The following is a 19,518-nucleotide window of genomic DNA, read 5'->3' as shown; positions in this document are numbered from 1 at the left end:
GCCTCCTATCTAGCATCATCAGTGTCTTGAGCTCTGCAGCGTTTATAGAAACATTTTGAAAGTGAAAGCTTTGTCACTTATTAACAACTACAGTACATTGGATCAAGTGGAACGCAGGTCTTTTGTTTTTCTCCATATCCTGAAAAGTAACGGTGGACATACAAGGTTTCCATCGGACAGCGGCGATATGTGCATTGTTATTTGTGCGTGATAAATCCCTGGCAGAGAGCCACAGAGAGCTGTACCAACAGAGCCAAGGTTGTTACTTTGCGGTTTTGCCCTGAAGCAATGTCATCATGCTTTGTCCTCTCCACTAACACAGCGTTTCTGTCTGGCAGAAACCTTGTATCTCCATATTTCACCTTTTTATGTATTTGTTTTGTGTGTAAATGAATGCCTTACTTCATCATACGACAGTGTCACACAAAAGTAGAAAAAGATAGCAGATCTACAAGCTCGCAACGTGTCGCGATGCGCCCTGTTGTGAGCTTGTAGATCTGCTATTAAAATGTGTGTGGGTTTTATAAATATTGAACCAATGAAAAGTATTAACAACATGGCTAAAATAATGACTACATTGGATCCACTGGAACACAGGTTCTTTTTTTCCATTTCCCGAAAAGTAGTTGTTTTGGATATACAAGGTTTCTGCTAGACAGTGACGACATACAGGCTCATTGTGAACATTATGCTGTCTGTACCTCTTTATTTGGGAAGCACAAATAAAGTGGTGCTTTTTGAAGCGATCAATTTTCATTTTGAATAAATATCAGCTGGGATGAATCGATACACAGTAAAACCCACAGTGTTTAACCCATTTAAACTGGGAACACATCTGTGTAACCACTTAAACCATTATTTTATACTTTGGCTATTCAGAAATAGCAGATCTACAAGCTTATATTTTATTCCATGGACCCCCAGGCCAGAAGTAAAGATTCGTGTAAACATTTTTAATATACATTCAAAGACACGTTTTCACATTTTTATTTATTTTTTAATAGCAGATCTACAAACTCATAGCGCGACACTCGGTGCCGCGCTATGAGCTTGTATATCTGCTATTTTTGAATAGCCAAAGAAACCTCAAAATGACACGGACAGATGCCTTCCCGGTCTAACTGGGTTAAAGGCACTGTAGTGTACACAGTATTCCTTCTGTTTTTGGTTAAAAACAAAATGTGTTGAAAGTTAAATCTCTACTAGTCTGATGGCAATCATTGCTATAGAGTGTTTGTTCAGTAACAGGGGTCTGATGACCAATTTCATCCAGTTAGGAAAGCATTCATTTTCTAGTGTTCCAGTGACCAAATGTGTCTGCTTTTTTTTCACTTTTACTTGTTCATCCTGTATGAGTTATCTCGTCCGATTGGATGAAATTGGGATCCTGGCCTGAAAATGTATTTTCAGATCCCTGTTACCGAACAAACACACTATAGCAATGATTACTATCAGAATATAGAGATATTTAACAATTATTTTAACCTCTGAAAATGTATTACCATCATTTATATTTTTGTAACACGAGAGCATTCACATGAAACCAAATGGACCCTCTATTCATAATTGCTTACTTATCGTCATGGGGTGTAAACCAAATTGGTTTTCCACCCCATGACGATAAGTAAACTACTGTATATGAATGGAAGTGGGTTTCAGCTGAGTACTTCCCATGCTGTTAGCTGATGTGCCCCATGCTGTCCTCAAACCAATACTTGCAAACAAACAAACGAGGCGCAGAGTAAGAAAATGTTGAACATTTTACCCCGAAAACATATTCAGATAATTATTTTAATAAATTGATTAAAACCATTAGTTTGGTTGACTGTTTGCACTCTAATTCAGCTGTTTAAAACCTTAAAGTACCAAGACATGGAAATACTCTGATCCAGGTGGTCCCTTAGAAGACAACTGAAGCTTGGACTGATGATGGAATCTCTTTCACACACGCGCACGCACACACACACATACATGCACACGCACAGAAACATTAAATGGCATTTTGTGATCAAAATATTCACAGGATTGAAGGGTTTTGTCGTTGGAGTTCCCAATATCATTTCCATAAAATGAGATCATTGTGTGTGTCATTCACACACACACACACACACACACACACACACACACACACACACACACACACACACACACACACACACACACACACACACACACACACACACACACACACACACACACACACACACACACACACACACACACACACACAGAGGTACGGATAAAGGCTGCATGCGTGTGTGCATGGATGATCAGATGTGTGAGTGCATGAGCACCAGCACAAACAGCATCTGTCCCAGGGGAAGTGGGAAAGGCTGCTTCAGTCTTCTAAGGTGGATCCCAGTTAGTTGCAGGGGCTGTGCTACGTCATATCATCGCTGTCTGTGAAAACCTCACACGTCCAAAAAGCTGTTACTTTGCAGGATAATTTTAAAAAGAACCTGTGTTTTCTTTGTACATTTTATTTATTTGTCATATTTGCACTGTGGACTTTTTGTTAACAACAAAGCCTAAAAGCCAAACAGAAATGTAATTTTTATTTATATTCAATGCCAAAAACACAATCGTCAATTAAAATTATATAATTTTGATAGCCCTACACCAGTGGTTCTCAAAGTGGATTTCAGGGACTCTTTGGGTTCCTTTAGGGGAGTTTAAATTGACCCTTACAAGTATGTAACTCTGACAGTATACAAATGGAACCAAATGGACCCCTTAGGTTTGGTTCCATTTGTATACTGTCAGAGTTAAGGGAGACCAGAGTTAAAGGGGACCTTGAAATGTAAAAGTTTGAGAACCAGTGCCCTACATGTGAGATGTGAACGGACTGCTGACGGTGCTTGTTGTGTGTTTTGCTGTGTGGCTCTCAGGTGGAGGTGGAGGTGTACAGGAGAGACTCCAAGAAACTGCCGGGCCTGGGAGACCCCGACATCGACTGGGAGGAGAGCGTCTACCTGAACCTCATTCTACAGAAGGTACTGGGTTCACACGCGCACACACACTTGCGTGGACACAGACGTTTGTCTTACTCACTTTGCGGAGAGGAAATGTCCATTTTACCTACTGGACCTAACCTTAACTTTAATCACAAACACACCTAACATCAGAAGGGATGAAGAAACTACAACTACCTCAACAACGCCTTCTTTCATATGGCCTTATTGCTGCAAAAAAATTGATACTTTTATTTTGGAAGAAGAAAGAGACCCCCACAATCAAGTCCTTACATTTAGAAAGAATCAGATATATACTCAAAGATAAACTGAAAGATTTTGAAAAGATTTGGAAGCCTTTAGTCTCCTTTCTTAAAGGTTGAAAGGCTAATCCTTGTGGATGACCCGTGTCGCACGTAATCTGGGGCAGCTCTTCTGGGGAGGGGAGGCGGGAGGGTCCCTTTGTTTTTTGCTTAAGTTTTTTTTTTTTTTTGTTTTTTTTCATGTTACCTGTCTGTTTTGTGTTTATGTCTGTTTGTTTTTGTTTTAAAAAAAAGGAAGCTAAATGTACAACTATAACCTGTGCTTCACAATAAAAATATTTGAAACACAAACACACCTAACACTAATCCTAACTTCAAAAATCCTTAACCCTTACCTTAATAAACCAACTCCTAAATGCCTGATCATAATCAGGCCTAAACCGAACTCGAACCTGAATCTTTTCCTAGTTGTAATCCTTACTCTAATAAGTCTTCGTAATCTCCCCCCATGCATTATTTGGATGCATAGTAAATGGATGGAGGGGTAGCTAGGCATGGAGACAGACAGACAGACAGACAGACGGGTATATTTGATACTGTAGGTAGATTAGATAGTTAGATTAGATCATTGGTTCTCAAAGTGGGGTCCGGGGACCCCCAGGGGTCCTTGGGGGGATACCAGGGGGTCCCCAGCTAAATTAGTTAATAAAGCGTCACGATAAGTGTAACCCCTTTATCCATATGTTATACTTTGGCCATTCAAAAATAGCAGATCTACAAGCTCGTAGCGCTGCACCGAGTGCCGCGCTACGAGCTTGTAGATCTGCTATTTTAGAAAAAAATCTTGAAAATGTGTGCAAATCTTTGAACTTTTTTTTAAAAAAGGCAAACATTTTTAACACAAATCTTTGCTTCTGGGGGTCCCTGGCACAACACATTTCAGGTGGGGGTCCGCGGCCACTTAAATATCAATGTAGGGGTCCTTGGCACGAAAAGGTTTGAGAACCACTGGATTAGCTCGATGGACTGATTGATTGATTGATTGTAAACACTGCTGTTTTCCAGCTGGACTATGTGGTGACCTGTGCTGTCTGCACGCGCTCAGATGCTGGAGACATACACGTACACAAGAAGAAATGTCAGGTACTAACATCTGTTTTTGCTAAGAATAGAGGGTTACGTGGTTAATGATGTGAGAGAGGCTGCCATTAGATTAGTACAACACTCTAATTAGTTTCAGGCCTGACATATTGAGTTGCAGTGTTAAACTTAATTATATCACTTAATTATACTTAGTTTTATAACGGTGTCGCACAGCAAAAGTGGTAAATCTCCAATCTCACAACGCGTTGTGTGAGCTTGGAGATGAGCTATTTAAGCAAAAAAAAAAATGTTCTCCTATGTTGATATGCCCACAATTGGCAAGCTGAGCTTGTAGATCGGCTTTTTTCTATTTTTTTAATGAAAATAAAAAAGGAGCGGTTTTGAACATACAAGGTTACCACCCAAGACCCAACGGTGACAATGTAATTTAATTAGCCTCATTGAAAGTCTGTCTTCCTGTCTCACAGGAAGTCTTTGCATCTCCCAGCAAACACGCCATGGACAGCAAAGGGGAGGAGTCTAAAATGAGCTACCCAAACATCTTCTTCATGATCGACAACTTTGAGGAGGTAGGTAGCAAATGTGTGTTTGTGTCAAATAATTACATGATAAACCGACAAGGCAAGTTTTGTGTTGCTATGGTGATAATAACAATGCAAAATATCCTCTCAACATCACAACATCACGTTTCAATTCCCTCAATCACCTATCACACTAGACACCAAGCTACCCCCCCCCCCTCACTGCTGCTTAAGTGGCATTATTATTACAATTGATTGTTTCATTTTCCATGTTTTACTTTTCTTGCTATTACATCCAGTGTTATTGTTCTCGTTGGGATGTCTTGCTGTTATCAGCAACACATGGACCTTGCCACACTAGCATTGTAGCAGAACTGCTTGTTCCTGCTTGTATGGCCATACTGTAGCGGAGTGGGTAGAGAGACCGTCTGGGAAACAGAAGGTCCCTAGTTTCGTCTAGTGTCCCTGAGCAACACAATTATAACCTGACTGCTCCCTGAGCGCTGTATTAATGGTGACCACTACTCCTAATAGTTAGGGTGGGTTAACCCATTGAGACCTGAAGCCGATTCTACATCAGTGGTGCTCAATCTTTTTCATGTCAAGGACCCCCAAAATTATATGTATTTGGCCGCGGACCCCCATCAAAATATGTTGTTCCAGGGACCCCCAGAAGCAAAGATTTGAGTTAAAAATGTTCGCTTTAAAAATATATATATTCAAAGATTTGCAACATTTTCACACATTTTCAAAAATAGCAGATCTACAAGCTCGTAGCGCGGCACTCGGTGCCGCGCTATGAGCTTGTATATCTGCTATTTTTGAATAGCCCAAAGTGTAAAATAATGCTTTTTAGCTCAAATCTAAAAATGACACAGTTCCAGGTCTTAATGGGTTAAGTTATGAAGAAAAAAAAGTTTAAATATTGTAGATATGAGGTTTCTGCCCGACAACAGTGATAAACAAATCTCGGGGACCCAGGTAATAACTGCTGTAAGCCTTGTTTGTTATTGTGATGATCCGCCGTAGCCAACAAAATGTCTTTTCACTCGGTGCCCTCCTTCTGAACAGCTGCTGCTTTCTTTTGTCGTTGTGTACATCCTGCTGCCTAATAAAGCCCGTACGCTTCCGTCCAATCACACACCGCTAACAGACCGTCACTGATTGGCAGTGGTGGAAAGTAACTAAGTACATGTACTCATGTACTGTACTTAAGTACAATTTTGAGGTATTTTTTACTTGACTTGAGTATTTCCAATTTCCGATACTTTTACTTCTACTCCACTACATCTCAGAGGCAGATATTGTACTTTTACTTAATTACATTATAAAACATACATTAACCACTTTAGCCCTATTTTATACATAGGCTATTTGAAAATAGCCGATCTGCAAGCTCACAACGTTTTATTTATTATTATTTATTTTATACGTTTTAGTACTTTTACTTTTGGTGCCAATTCTTTAGCACTTTTACTCAAGTAACATTTTGAACACAGGCCTTTTACTTTTAACAGAGTATTTCTACATTGTGGTATTGCTACTTTTACTCAAGTAAAACATATGAGTACTTCTTCCACCACTGGTTCCGTCCAATCAGACACCACTAACAGACCGTCACTGATTGGCTGCAGTCACGTTCTGCCGTGACTCCCCCTCGAGAGCAGGGGCGATCGACTAGTGCACGGCCGCCTCGGGCGTAATGACCCGTTACTTCATGCTTTTTCACTCCGTTTAAACACAAGAGCCTGCACAGAACGCAGGCTGTGTTTATTAGCCAGTTAAAGCCAGGGAGAATGAGACCAGCTTCTCTGTCCAGGGAACAAATCAATGGAACTTTCTGGGGTTTTGTCCAGAGAGTAAACAGCTTTGTTTGGCCCACGCTGAGAGAGAGAGGTGTGTGTGTGTGTGTGTGTGTGTGTGTGTGTGTGTGTGTGTGTGTGTGTGTGTGTGTGTGTGTGTGTGTGTGTGTGTGTGTGTGTGTGTGTGTGTGTGTGTGTGTGTGTGTGTGTGTGTAAATTAAATTTGTTTCCCTGTAAATTAATATTAATTTGTGGGTTCAAATAAAGAATTACTGTGTGTGTGTGTGAGAGTCATTGTGAGGACATTTGGCTCTGACACGGCTGCTAAGACAGGCAACATCTTAATCATCTTAATGAATTGATTAATTGAGGATTGATTGTTAGGTTTAGCTAGTCACAGTACAACACGAAAAGGCCTTGGATGCTGTTTGTTTACACAAGAATACTCGGATAAGGTCAGGAGAGAGAAGGACGTGGCTGGCAGGCCACGGGAACCGATGGCGAGCGAACTGGCCCAGTGGGAGCCAACCCAAGGTACAGCTAGGAGGGGAAAGTAGGTGCACCACCTACAAACACACACTGCAGAGCTCCAGAACGTGATGCTGGATAGGAGGGAGTGGAGGCCGGTGATCCACGAGTCCCTAGTTTGTGTCTGCTAGTCTGCACCCTCACATCGCATCGATCACCGCAAAAACGTAGTTAAAAACGAGCAAAGTTGACGTAGTAGTGAGGGAATTAGGTTAGGTATAACAGTGGTTCTCAAACTTTTTCATGTCAAGGACCCCTAAATTGACACTTATTAGCCCGCGGACCCCCATTTGAAAAGATATGCCAGGGACCCCCATAAGAGAAGATTTTTTACGGCTCTAGCAGTGATTCTCAACCATTTAAATTTCCAGGACCCCCAGTTTGACATGCATTAGGGCTACGGACCCCCATTTAATGGCATTTTTCTATCTCTTGGACCGCAATTTATATTGTAAAATCTATGTTAATGTAACTCTGAGAGTGTACAAATGGAACCAAATGGACCCGTTAGGGTCCATTTGGTTCCATTTGTACACTCTCAGAGTTACAGACCCATAAGGGTCCATTTGGTGCCTAATCTATCATTTAGCCGGGGACCCCCTGGAACTCCCTCAAGGACCCCTGGGGGTCCCCGGACCCCACTTTGAGAACCAAGGCAGTAGCAGAATATACGGTAGTATTGTAAATACGTGTGTGTGTGTGTGTGTGTGTGTGTGTGTGTGTGTAGGTCTTCAGTGATATGACCGTGGGGGAGGGGGAGATGGTGTGTGTGGAGCTCGTGGCCAGTGATAAGAGTAACACCTTCCAGGGCGTAATCTTCCAGGGCTCCATCCGCTACGAGGCTCTCAAGAAGGTCTACGACAACCGCGTGAGTAGCACCACGACACGACACAAGACAACACAACACAGCACAGCAAAACGCATGACAACGCAACGCAACACACGGCACCCAGGAAGTGGTGTGGAACACCCAGGCAGAATACAAAACAGAAACAACGCTGTCCTCTCTCTCCACTCATCAAGGTTCTTACGCAGCTGTGAAAAAACATGGAAAAGTCAGTCAATTTGAGATTTTGTGGACGTTTGGGAAAAGTGTATAAATCTGTTTAACCCATTAAGACCTGGAACTGTGTCATTTTTAGATTTGAGCTAAAAAGCATTATTTTACACTTTGGGCTATTCAAAAATAGCAGATATACAAGTAGTGGAGCGGCTAAATGCTTTTTTCTGGCAGAATCTTTCAGTTGATGATAAAAGCGTGAAAATTGGCATGAGCAGTCTCCATGGGTCACTTGACAAGAATAGTGTCTGAGCCATTTGTAATTTCAAGATGGCGGCCATTTTTCAAGATGGCCGATACCTTAGTGGGCAGTTAAGTGATATGATGGTTTATTTGGTGATACAAGCATGAAAATTGGCATGAGCAGTCTCTGTGGGTCACTTGACAATAAGCCACCCACAGCTACTTGAAATTTCAAGATGGTGGCCATTTTTCAAGATGGCCGACACTTTAGTGGAGCATTTAAGTTATATAATGGTTCATTTGGTGATACAAGTATGAAAATTGGCATGAGCAGTCTCTGTGGGTCATTTGACAATAAGTCACCCACAGCTACTTGAAATTTCAAAATGGCGGCCATTTTTCAAGATGGCCACCACCTTAGTGGAGCAGTTAAGCTTAAGAAATCATTTAGTTGGTGATACAAGCATGAAAATTGCCATGAGCCGTCTCAAAAGGTCATTTGACAAGAAACCGCCCACAGCCACTTGAAATTTCAAGATGTCTGCCGTGCGCCATGTGGATCCTTAAATGATACCTTTTCTCATAGAAATGTATTGGGTTCCTCAAAAAGCTCTGTCAAGAGAGGTTGTTTGACTGTGTTTTGTCTGACTCCTCGCCCACAAGCTGTCCAGTTTGGTAAAACCTGTCAGGAGTTGCCTCCCACCGGCATAGCTCTCAGTGTTCACTGAGGTAGGCTTACACAAGCTCCCTTACCACGACAAGGTAACAGTCACAAGGGAGGATAATATATATCTTTTTTTTTTAAACTAACAGCCATTACATGTGTCAAATAGATACTAAGGGGTGGGGAAACAAAAAATAAGATGAATAAATTAACACAGTTGTGGTGCTGATAAGCACAGTTGTGGTGCTGAACGGACAGTGCTCCAAAATTATGAGCAATGGCTAACACTGAATGGCAATAGCCACAGAACCATGACAAACTATACTAAGGAACTAAACTGAAAATGTGCTTCACTGTTAGATATGGCAGTGGAAGGTAGTGGAAGCAATGTTACAAAGTAACAACTGAAAATTACACAGTAATAGACTAGATACAAAGTAAAACATGATGCGCCGATGTGGCGAGGGGAAGCCGAGCCATAGGCCTACCCTTGAAAACACAGAGGACAACGGGGAATAACTCTGGCAAAATAAACATGCAAATATAGGTTCTAGCAGGGGCAATTACATAGGCATGTGAAACTGGGTCCATATCTGAAGCACTTACACCTTCCAGTACATGCCTTGGTGCACCCACAATTGGTCAACTCCCAACAACTCTCCGCAATAGGTGGAAGTGGAGTCCAGAAGACTTTCCACTTCTCGTCCTGTTCCACCCATCCCCAGTCAGATGGGCTCGGCATTTGTGGAGGTCGCTTCAATGCCTGTCCCCACACGTATCCAGCCTCATAAGAAGCACGTTTGGCATGCTCTTTGAGTGCTGCTTGAGTTGGCAGGATCAAGTCATATCGTCTTTGCTTTCTGGCAAAGAGATCAAGCCTGGCCTCGTTCACAGTTGTGACATCACTGGACCGGTCATACATTAGATCTTCTTAGTCTCTTGACATGGATATCTTTGGTATCTTCAGTGTCTTCAGCAGATGTAGATGCTCTCTTTTGGGCCTTTTCCAGCTCTGTGTTGTTGAACAGCTTGAATGATATGTTGCTCTGTTTCTTGTCAATGTGCTTTCTATGCCATCACCTTCATCTAGTCGGGTTGGACTAAGTAAGATAGGCAGAGCATTGATCTTATGAAATAATGGAACATTTCTTGCAATGGTATCATGACCAGTACGATCGTGCTCTCTGTTGAATAAACTTGGCTGAATGAGTTTTTCCTTGGTGACCTGCTGACAAATGAAACATCTGTCCCAGTTAGTTTTCACAACTGTTATGATGGCTTCTGCCATGTCTGCAGCATAGGCAGAGGCAGAGGGTTTATCCTTTTACCACCTTTTACCAAGCACTTTGATGTATGGGATACAACTAAGTTTGTGCCTTAACCCAACACTTAGTCCGATCGTTCATCCAATGCCATTTAAATCCCATGCGATCTGTACACCATCCGGTTAATTAAAACCCCATTAACCTTGGCTAGGCTCTCCCGCGCTGGCACAACCTGTCAATTCAGGTGCGGCTATCTAACTGTTTTGGGGTAAATTAGACAGCATTTGGGATACTAACTTTCAATTAGCTGACATTGAACCCCACTCTGAGGTTTAACAGCAGTGATATATCACCAGTGTGCCCTGGTAGTGCAGATATTCACTCTTATCTAATCTATCTATGATCAACAAATCAACACAACTGTTTTAGCATAATAATAATAATAATAATCGTCCTTAATGGAAAAAAAAAACGTACATTTCTATGAGAAAATGTCTTTTGAGGATCCAGGGGGTGACCATCTTGAAAATAGAAATTTCAAGTGGCTGGGAGTGTTTTCTTGTCAAGCAACCCTTAGAGACTGCTCATGCCAAATGTAATGCTTGTATCACCAAATAAACCATTATATAACTTAATTGCTCCCCTAAAGTGTTGGCCATCTTGAAAAATGGCCGCCATCTTGAAATTTGAAGTAGCTGTGGGTGGCCTATTGTCAAGTGACCCAGAGAGACTGCTCATGCCAATGTTCATGCTTGTATCACCAAATAAACCATTATATAACTTTATTGCTCCACTAAAGTGTTTGCCATCTTGAAAAATGGCCGCCATCTTGAAATTTCAAATAGCTGTGGGTGGCCTATTGTCAAGTGACCCACAGAGACTGCTCATACCAATTTTCATGCTTGTATCACCAAATAAACCATCATATCACATAACTGCCCACTAAGGTGTCGGCCATCTTGAAAAATGGCCGCCATCTTGAAATTACAAATGGCTCAGACAATATTCTTGTCAAGTGACCCATGGAGACTGCTCACGCCAATTTTCACGCTTTTATCATAAATTGAAAGATCGTAGCACTTAGCTGCTCCGCTAAAGCTCGTAGCGCGGCACCGAGTGCCGCGCTACGAGCTTGTAGAGCTGCTATTTTTGAAAAAACTTGAAAATGTGTGCAAATCTTTGAATATATATTTTTCGCTTTTTGCTTCTGGGGGGTCCCTGGAACAAAATATTTTGATGGGGGTCCGCGGCCAAATACATATCATTTTGGGGGTCCTTGACATGAAAAAGATTGAGCACCACTGATATAGAAACATACGTTTTTCAGAAAACTGTTGAGATTTAGGAGACCGATGTAGAATCGGCTTCAGGTCTCAATGGGTTAAATGTATTCATCATTAATTCAACCTATAAAAATATGAAAAATGAAATATAAAAACAGTCTTTATGTCTTGACTGTGCAAAAGCAAAAAGTGCTTCTGAAATCATTGTCGTCCTGTCCCGTGTTGTCACCAGGTGAGCGTGGCAGCCAAGATGGCCCAGAGGATGTCCTTTGGCTTCTACAAGTACAACAACATGGAGTTCGTGAGGATGAAGGGACCCCAGGGGAAGGGCCACGCCGAGATGGCGGTCAGCAGGGTGCCCACGGGGGACACGTCCCCCTGCGGGACGGAGGAGGACCCCGACTCCCCCATCCACGAAAGAGTGAGTGAGGAGAGGAGCACAGCGCTTAATCCAGCGAATCCATTTCATTGATCATTTTTTTTAATCTATTTTAACACATTGGGAATACAACCACGGAGTGCCAAATGGAGTGCCAAAACCGTATATATACGGTTTTGGAAAAAAACTCCTTATATGGTTATGGCTGAATCATGGTGACATGAGCGTGACGTCAGAGGTCCGCCAGCCAGGCCAGCGCTTAGGCTGGGGTTGCCATGGCAATAAATTGGCTCATTTGGGCCACGGCCAGAGCCTGGACAAAGCCTTTCCTGGCGGTTATGGACAACCGCCTATCCGACTGACTCGACGGACTCGCACGGCACTCTCTCAGGTCAATCTGCAACGTGCGTGTTGAATTTGAAGTAGGTCGGTAGAACAGTTCTCGAGATACGTGGATTACAAACGTACGTATGTACGTGCAGAGATTCGGTGCATTTACTGTAAAACGGGCATATGACGTGACGTATGTCATGTTTTTGGACATTCTGAACATTAGCATTGCATTCATGGCAATCCATCGTCAACCCACAAGCCAAATTTAATGTGTGTGTGTGTGTGTGTGTGTGTGTGTGTGTGTGTGTGTGTGTGTGTGTGTGTGTGTGTGTGTGTGTGTGTGTGTGTGTGTGTGTGTGTGTGTGTGTGTGTGTGTGTGTGTGTGTGTGTGTGTGTGTGTGTGTGTGTAACCTAAAGGTTTGCACAGTTGAGCTGTGTGGCCGTGGCTTTTCATTTGGGGGGTCAGGGCAGCATGTTACAACCCTAGTTTGTTTGAGTGTTAGCACACTCTAGTGGACAAACGTGCAGACAGCATGACATACATAGTTTACACATACAAACAGACAAACATTCAGCCACATTTGCAATAGTATTGAATCTATTCTGAGGGATGGCAGGCATAATACAAACAGCTGCACACAGGGGCGTATTAACTAATATATGTATGTTTCGGGGCATCCTGTAAGGTGCGTGTGTGTGTGTGTTCAAGGCCATGTTTTGAAGCTCTACGGCCACGCTATAGTGACGAAGCCTCTTATTCATCGTCATAGGTACAGTCCTCTCTCACGGTCTGTTTCGCTGACATCGTTTTCGTAGTACCGGGTGGGAGGACAGGCTGTCGGGCCTCTTCTCGCCGTGACATAACCGCGCTTGGCACCTGGCGATGTGTAATTGTTTTCGTCAGGCCTCTGTCAAAGCTCTGTCTGCATTCCGTGGTGGCGGATGCAGGAGCCTTTCTGCTCCTTTCATATGCACACTCCTTGGCTGTCGTGACCTCCCTATGAGTTGTTGCTGTTGACCCCCGTTACTGTGTGTGTGTGTGTGTGTGTGTGTGTGTGTGTGTGTGTGTGTGTGTGTGTGTGTGTGTGTGTGTGTGTGTGTGTGTGTGTGTGTGTGTGTGTGTGTGTGTGTGTGTGTGTGTGTGTGTGTGTGTGTGTGTGTGTGTGTGTGTGTGTTTGTATTACTATACTTGCGAGGACCAAGTATAGTAGAATTTGAAGGAATAGACATTGTGAGGACCGTTTTCCTGGTCCTCACAACACAAATGGTTATTTTATAGTTAAAAATATATATTTTTTTAGAGATACGTTTACAACTAGAAAAACATTGAGGTCAGGATTAGACATTTAGGTGTCTTAGAGGTTAGGTTTAGGGATTGGAATTAGAGTTAAACATGATTTATACTTAGTTGTGTGCCAGTGTCATGCACCGAAAAACAGCCGATCTATAAGCTCACTGCGACGCGTTGTGGCCTTGTAGATCTGCTGTTTTTCGGCTTTAGGCTTACGGTTAAAAATGGCAATATTTTTGTTTTAAATGGCATTCATAACATGGCTGTCGTGTGTGTGTGTGTGTGTGTGTGTGTGTGTGTGTGTGTGTGTGTGTGTGTGTGTGTGTGTGTGTGTGTGTGTGTGTGTGTGTGTGTGTGTGTGTGTGTGTGTGTGTGTGTGTGTGTGTGTGTGTGTGTGTGTGTGTGTTGTGCATGGCAGAAATCAGGTCATCATCAATCATTCATGTCTCACTGCACTGAAATATCCATCATTTAGTACACCCGTGATCCAGATGTGCGTCTGCTGCGTACATGCGTACACTAGCCTTCTTTCGGCTATTGAAATATTGTCTACAATAGACTTCCTGTCTAGGTTGAAATGCCTCTTTCATGTGTCTAGATATTAAAATATAATGATGGCTGGGAACAGTTGGAAAATGGAATACTTCAGCAAACAAACTAAAATGCTGCAAGTATCCAAAACATGCAAGTTAGCAGGTTAAATTATATTCCTCATCCAATGTATGCAACAATACTGACAAATCATGAAATCCAAGACATTATTAAGGAAAAATAAAACAATAATCGTACATGTGCGCCACTTGTTTTATTGCCCTATTCAATACATTATTATTTTATGTTGATCTTGCACTTGGACACTTACTGGAAGTGGATGTACATGCACTATCTCCCTTATCCATTTGTTATAGACCACCGAAGTCCTGACGTCACTCGTTCATCCCCTGGTTCGTAAAGTCATTTCTCTATGGAGAATAACATTGGGTCATCATAGAATCGTCTCATATAAGAATTGTGGTCCAAAAATAAACAAACTGTCTCGGCGATATTGTCAGGGAGGAGGCTCTGTATAGTTTATGATAGTCAGTCACTTATATTTGATACAGTCTGTTTCTGGCGAAAATGTAACTAATTCGGCGGAAGTAACATTAGCGTTTTCTCACCGTCAGTTGATGCTTCATATCCATAAGAGTCAAACCACCGGGATCATTTGTTTATTTTTGGAACACAGTTCTTATTTGACGCGATATTAAATACGTCTATGGGATTCAGAATCGGGGTGGAAAACTGCGAACCAGGTAGACAAACAAAGGATTTCGTCAGACTTCGGTGGTCTATTTTAAAAAAACTCAATCAGGAGATTATTTTGACACCCATAAAATGTCATATATTTACGAAAAGTGAATGCGGGGATGGGACCAACGGCAGTGGCAGATCATTCTTCCTGCCGTTTGAGATGAACGGATGTCCGTATTTGTTTTTTCCTGTCAGGTGACCTCGTTCAGCACCCCTCCGACTCCAGAGAGGAACCGTCCCTCGTTCTTCTCTCCGTCGCTGCGTCGCAAGGTTCCCCGCAACCGCATCGCCGAGATGAAGAAGTCCCACTCGGCCAATGACAGCGAGGAGTTCTTCCGGGAGGAGGACGATGACGGTAGGGTCTTCCTCAACAAACACGCTGTGTGTGCAGTCATTCTCTGCCTTTTTGTTTTTTTATTTGAAAGAACCCTCCAGTTTGACATCGTCTCTGTCGGGTGGAAACCTCATTATGTTCAAAACTGTAACTTTTCAGGATTCAAATTCTAAAATAGAATTCTGAAGAGCTGGGTTTTCAGACTGCGGTGGGAAATTGGGTCAGGCGTTCTCACCGCAAGGGGGAGTTTATTACACAGTTTAGGGCAGTGGTTCTCAAACTTTTTCATGTCAAGGACCCCCAAATTGACACTTATTAGCCTGCAGACCCCCATTTGAAAAGATATGCCTCAGGGACCCCCATAAAGGTCCTTACACACCGGGGCGATTTTTTCGTGCGAATAATGCGTTTTTTTAAAACCTTATAAAGTCAATGGCTCCGTACATGGAGCGAAAAAGCGAAAAAGCGAAGCGAAAAATTGTCTTTGAATTATTCGGAACGAGTCCGAATTTTGCGTATATTCGCTATATTCGCCGGTATGTAAGGACCTTAAGAGAAGATTTTTACGTCTCTAGCAGTGATTCTCAACCATTTTAATTTCAAGGACCCCCAGTTTGACATGCATTAGGGCTACAGACCCCCATTTAATGACATTTCTATCACTTGGACAGCAATTTATATTGTAAAATCTATGTCAATTTAACTCTGAGAGTGTACAAATGGAACCAAATGGACCCATGAGGGTCCATTTGGTTCCATTTGTACACTCTCAGAGTTACAGACCCATAAGGGTCCATTTGGTGCCTAATCTATCATTTAGCTGGGGACCCCCTGGAACTCCCTCAAGGACCCCTGGGGGTCCCCGGTGTGTGTGTGAAAACAGAAGACATACTATTACTGTATCATCTCTGCAGGCTTGCCGGGTGTAAGAATAGTAGTAGAAACTGGAACGAACTCGCTCACCCAAACACTGAGTCAGCCCTGTTTAGCTGAGTTTGACCCACTAGTGGAAACTGGACTATTTATTCCCTTTGGAGCTTTTCAGAGCCGAGAGAGCCTGCACCTAACATACCAGAGTAGGGGTGCGACAGTTGATCAAACTGATCAGTTTAATCGACTATAACTAATAATAGAAATTTAAAAAATGGCCGATCTACACGCTCACAGCACGTTGTGAGAGGATGATTCACAGCCGCATCGAGCCAGTAGTGGACCCACAACTCCCACGGGAACAGGCCGGTTTCCGTCGCGGACGGTCAACGGTCGACCAGGTGACACTGCTCACTCAAGATATTGAGGACAGCTTTCAGCTAAAACAGAAGGCTGGAGTAGTGTTGCTGGATCTTACAGCTGCCTATGACACCGTCTGGCACCGTGGACTCCACCTGAAGCTACTGAAGACCATCCCCGACCGGCACATGGTCAAGTTCATCATGGAGATGCTGACGAACCGCAGCTTCACCTTAAAGACCAGTGATGGACAATGCAGTAGGCTCAGGAGGCTGAGGAATGGCGTTCCGCAGGGGTCTGTCCTCGCACCGATGTTGTTCAACATATACATCCACGATCCACCGGAGACAACATCCCGGAAATATGGCTACGCTGACGACCTGGCCATCATGATGCGACGACCAACATGGGAGGCGATGGAAGTCGGCCTGAACCAGGATATGGGTATCCTTGAAGCCTATCTGCGCAAGTGGCGCCTACAGCTCAGCATTGGCAAGACAGTGTCAGCTGCTTACCACCTCAACAACCGCGAAGCAGGAAGGGAACTGGAAGTATTCGTCAACAACAAGCGCCTGGAGTTCCAGCAAGCCCCGCGGTACCTTGGTGTACGTCTGGACAGGACACTTTCCTTCAAACAACACCTGGAAGAAGTGACAGCTAAAGTGTCATCAAGGGTCTCACTAATCCGACGTCTCGCCGGTACCAGCTGGGGTGCATCTGCCAAGGTGCTCCGAATCTCCACGCAAGCCCTGGTCTTCTCTGCAGCTGAGTACTGTGCCCCAGCCTGGTGCAGAAGCCCACATGCCAGGAAGGTCGACGTTGCCATAAACAACGCTCTTCGGACCATAACTGGCTGCCTGAAGCCCACCCCTGTATTCCACCTGCCAGTGCTAGCGGGAATTGCCCCGGCTGGCCTCCGACGAGAGGCTGCTACCCTCGCCCTTGCAAGGAAAGCCTGTAGACATGACTGGCATATCCTGCACAACACCACCACAACAGTGTTGCCTCTAGATAGGCTCAAGTCCCGCCACCCGTACAACAAGGCGGTACAAGAGCTGCTCAGGTCCATCCCTGAGGACCTGTCTACAGAGGCATGGCTGGCGGCAGCCTGGAAGCAGGAGTGGGAGTTGGCCGGGCCTACACGCATCCACCGCTACATCCAGGACCCGGGAGGCGGCATTAAAGGAGAGGAACTGCCACGCCGGCAATGGACCCTGCTGAACCGCCTGCGAACCGGGGTCGGACGCTTCAAAACATCCATGAGGAAGTGGGGCCTGGCGGACGGAGCAGCATGCGAGTGTGGGGAGCCGGAGCAGACCGCTGAGCACATAATCACAGTCTGTCCCCTGTATAAACCACCCTCGGAGGCCGGCCTCTTCGATGTGGGACCCGAGACGAGGGCGTGGCTGTACACTACTGAACTGGACATCTGATGATGACACACGAAAGAAGAAGAAGCACGTTGTGAGATCGGCTATTTTCAGAATGAAGTATAATGTGGTCAGTTATCTTACATCTGTGTCACAACCAAGTAAATCCAATTCTCTGTCGATCCTGTCTGAATGTGTGCTCTATATCATTGGTTCTCAAAGTGGGGTCCGGGAACCCCCAGGGGTACTTGAGGGGGTTCCAGGGGGTCCCCAGCTAAATGATGGACAGGAACCAAATGGACCCTTATGGGTCTGTAACTCTGAGAGTGTACAAATGGAACCAAATGGACCCTAACGGGTCCATTTGGTTCCATTTTTACACTCTCAGAGTTAAATTAACATTGGTTTTACAATGTGAATTGGGGTATAAATGCCATTAAATGGGAGTCCGTAGCCTAATGCATGTCAAACTGGGGGTCCTTCAATTAAAATGGCTGAGAATTGACTGCTAGAACTGTAAAAATCATCTCTTATGGGGGGTCCGTGGCATATCTTTTCAAATGGGGGTCCGCGGGCTAATAAGTGTCAATTTGGGGGTCCTTGACATGAAAAAGTTTGAGAACCACTGCTCTATATACACTATATAGTGCAGTGGTTCCCAAACGTTTTAGCTACATTGCAGTATTGATACTTTTACTTAAGTAAAATATTTGAGTACTTTTTCCACCACTGGTGATTACCTCGCTTAATGCGAGTCGCTCTGGATATGAGCGTCTGCTGAATGCCTAAATTGTAAAATGTGAATTGTCTTCCACAGATCTACACAACACCACCAACCTCCGCTCTCGCTCGCTGTCGGGGACGGGCCGCTCTCTGGTGGGCTCCTGGCTGAAACTCAACCGGACAGACGACTACTTCCTGCTCTACTCCCACCTCACCTACGTCACCCTGCCCCTTCACCGCATCACTACAGGTCAGTCCCATCTCAGCCAGTGGTGTAAAGTAACTAAGTACATTTACTTAAGTACAATTTTGAGGTACTTTTACTTTCCTGGAGTATTTCCAATTTTCAGTACTTCTACTTCTACTCCACTACATCTCAGAGGCAAATATTGTACTCTACTACAATTATTTGAAAACTTTAGTTATTAGTAACTTATTATTACAAAACATACATTAACCACTTCAGCCCTATATACATTTCGGCCAGATGCTAAGAAAATAGCAGATCTACAAGCTGTAGATCTGCTATTTTCATAGCAGACATTCTGCACAATGATTAATTTTACTTTTGGTACTTTAAGTACGTTTTGATACCAATACTTTTGTACTTTTACTAAAAGTACATTTTGAATTCCAGACTTTTACTTTTTCCACCACTGATCTCATCCCTACGTCAGTGGTTCTCAAACTTTTTCATGTCAAGGACCCTAAATTCATATGTGTTTGCCCACGGACGCCCATCTGAACATATGTTGTGACGGGGACCCCAACAGAAGGTTCATGTTATTAAAATGTTTCAAAATTACTTTTTTTAAATACACTTTTTTTTTTCTTTTTCAAATATCCGATGTAGTGTATATAGGGCTTAAGTGGTTAAACTGATTTTGATGCTGTAATAACTAATTTAGCTGGGGACCCCCTGGAACCTCTCAAGGACCCCT

The 19,518-nt window shown here is 43.5% G+C and overlaps 1 protein-coding gene across 2 annotated transcripts in view; it reads left to right on the top strand.

The window, feature by feature from the left end:
• Nucleotides 1–19,518, top strand: part of kiaa0930 — a 504,210-nt gene that overhangs the window by 49,269 nt on the left and 435,423 nt on the right. For both annotated transcript variants that reach the window (XR_014600168.1, XM_084049345.1), the window contains exons 3-9: nt 2,889–2,993; nt 4,280–4,357; nt 4,786–4,887; nt 7,897–8,037; nt 11,857–12,045; nt 15,116–15,275; nt 18,672–18,827. Coding sequence is in view for 1 of the 2 variants with exons in the window: in XM_084049345.1 (XP_083905471.1) it covers nt 2,889–2,993; nt 4,280–4,357; nt 4,786–4,887; nt 7,897–8,037; nt 11,857–12,045; nt 15,116–15,275; nt 18,672–18,827 (931 nt within the window). In the remaining variant the exon portion in view is untranslated. The remainder of the gene's footprint in view (nt 1–2,888; nt 2,994–4,279; nt 4,358–4,785; nt 4,888–7,896; nt 8,038–11,856; nt 12,046–15,115; nt 15,276–18,671; nt 18,828–19,518) is intronic.

Source organism: Gymnoscopelus microlampas (genome assembly GCF_963454915.1).
Source record: "Gymnoscopelus microlampas genome assembly, chromosome: 23".
Lineage (NCBI taxonomy): Eukaryota > Metazoa > Chordata > Actinopteri > Myctophiformes > Myctophidae > Gymnoscopelus > Gymnoscopelus microlampas.
Note: the sequence above shows the minus strand (reverse complement) of the source record. Positions and strands in the feature narration are given on the sequence as shown.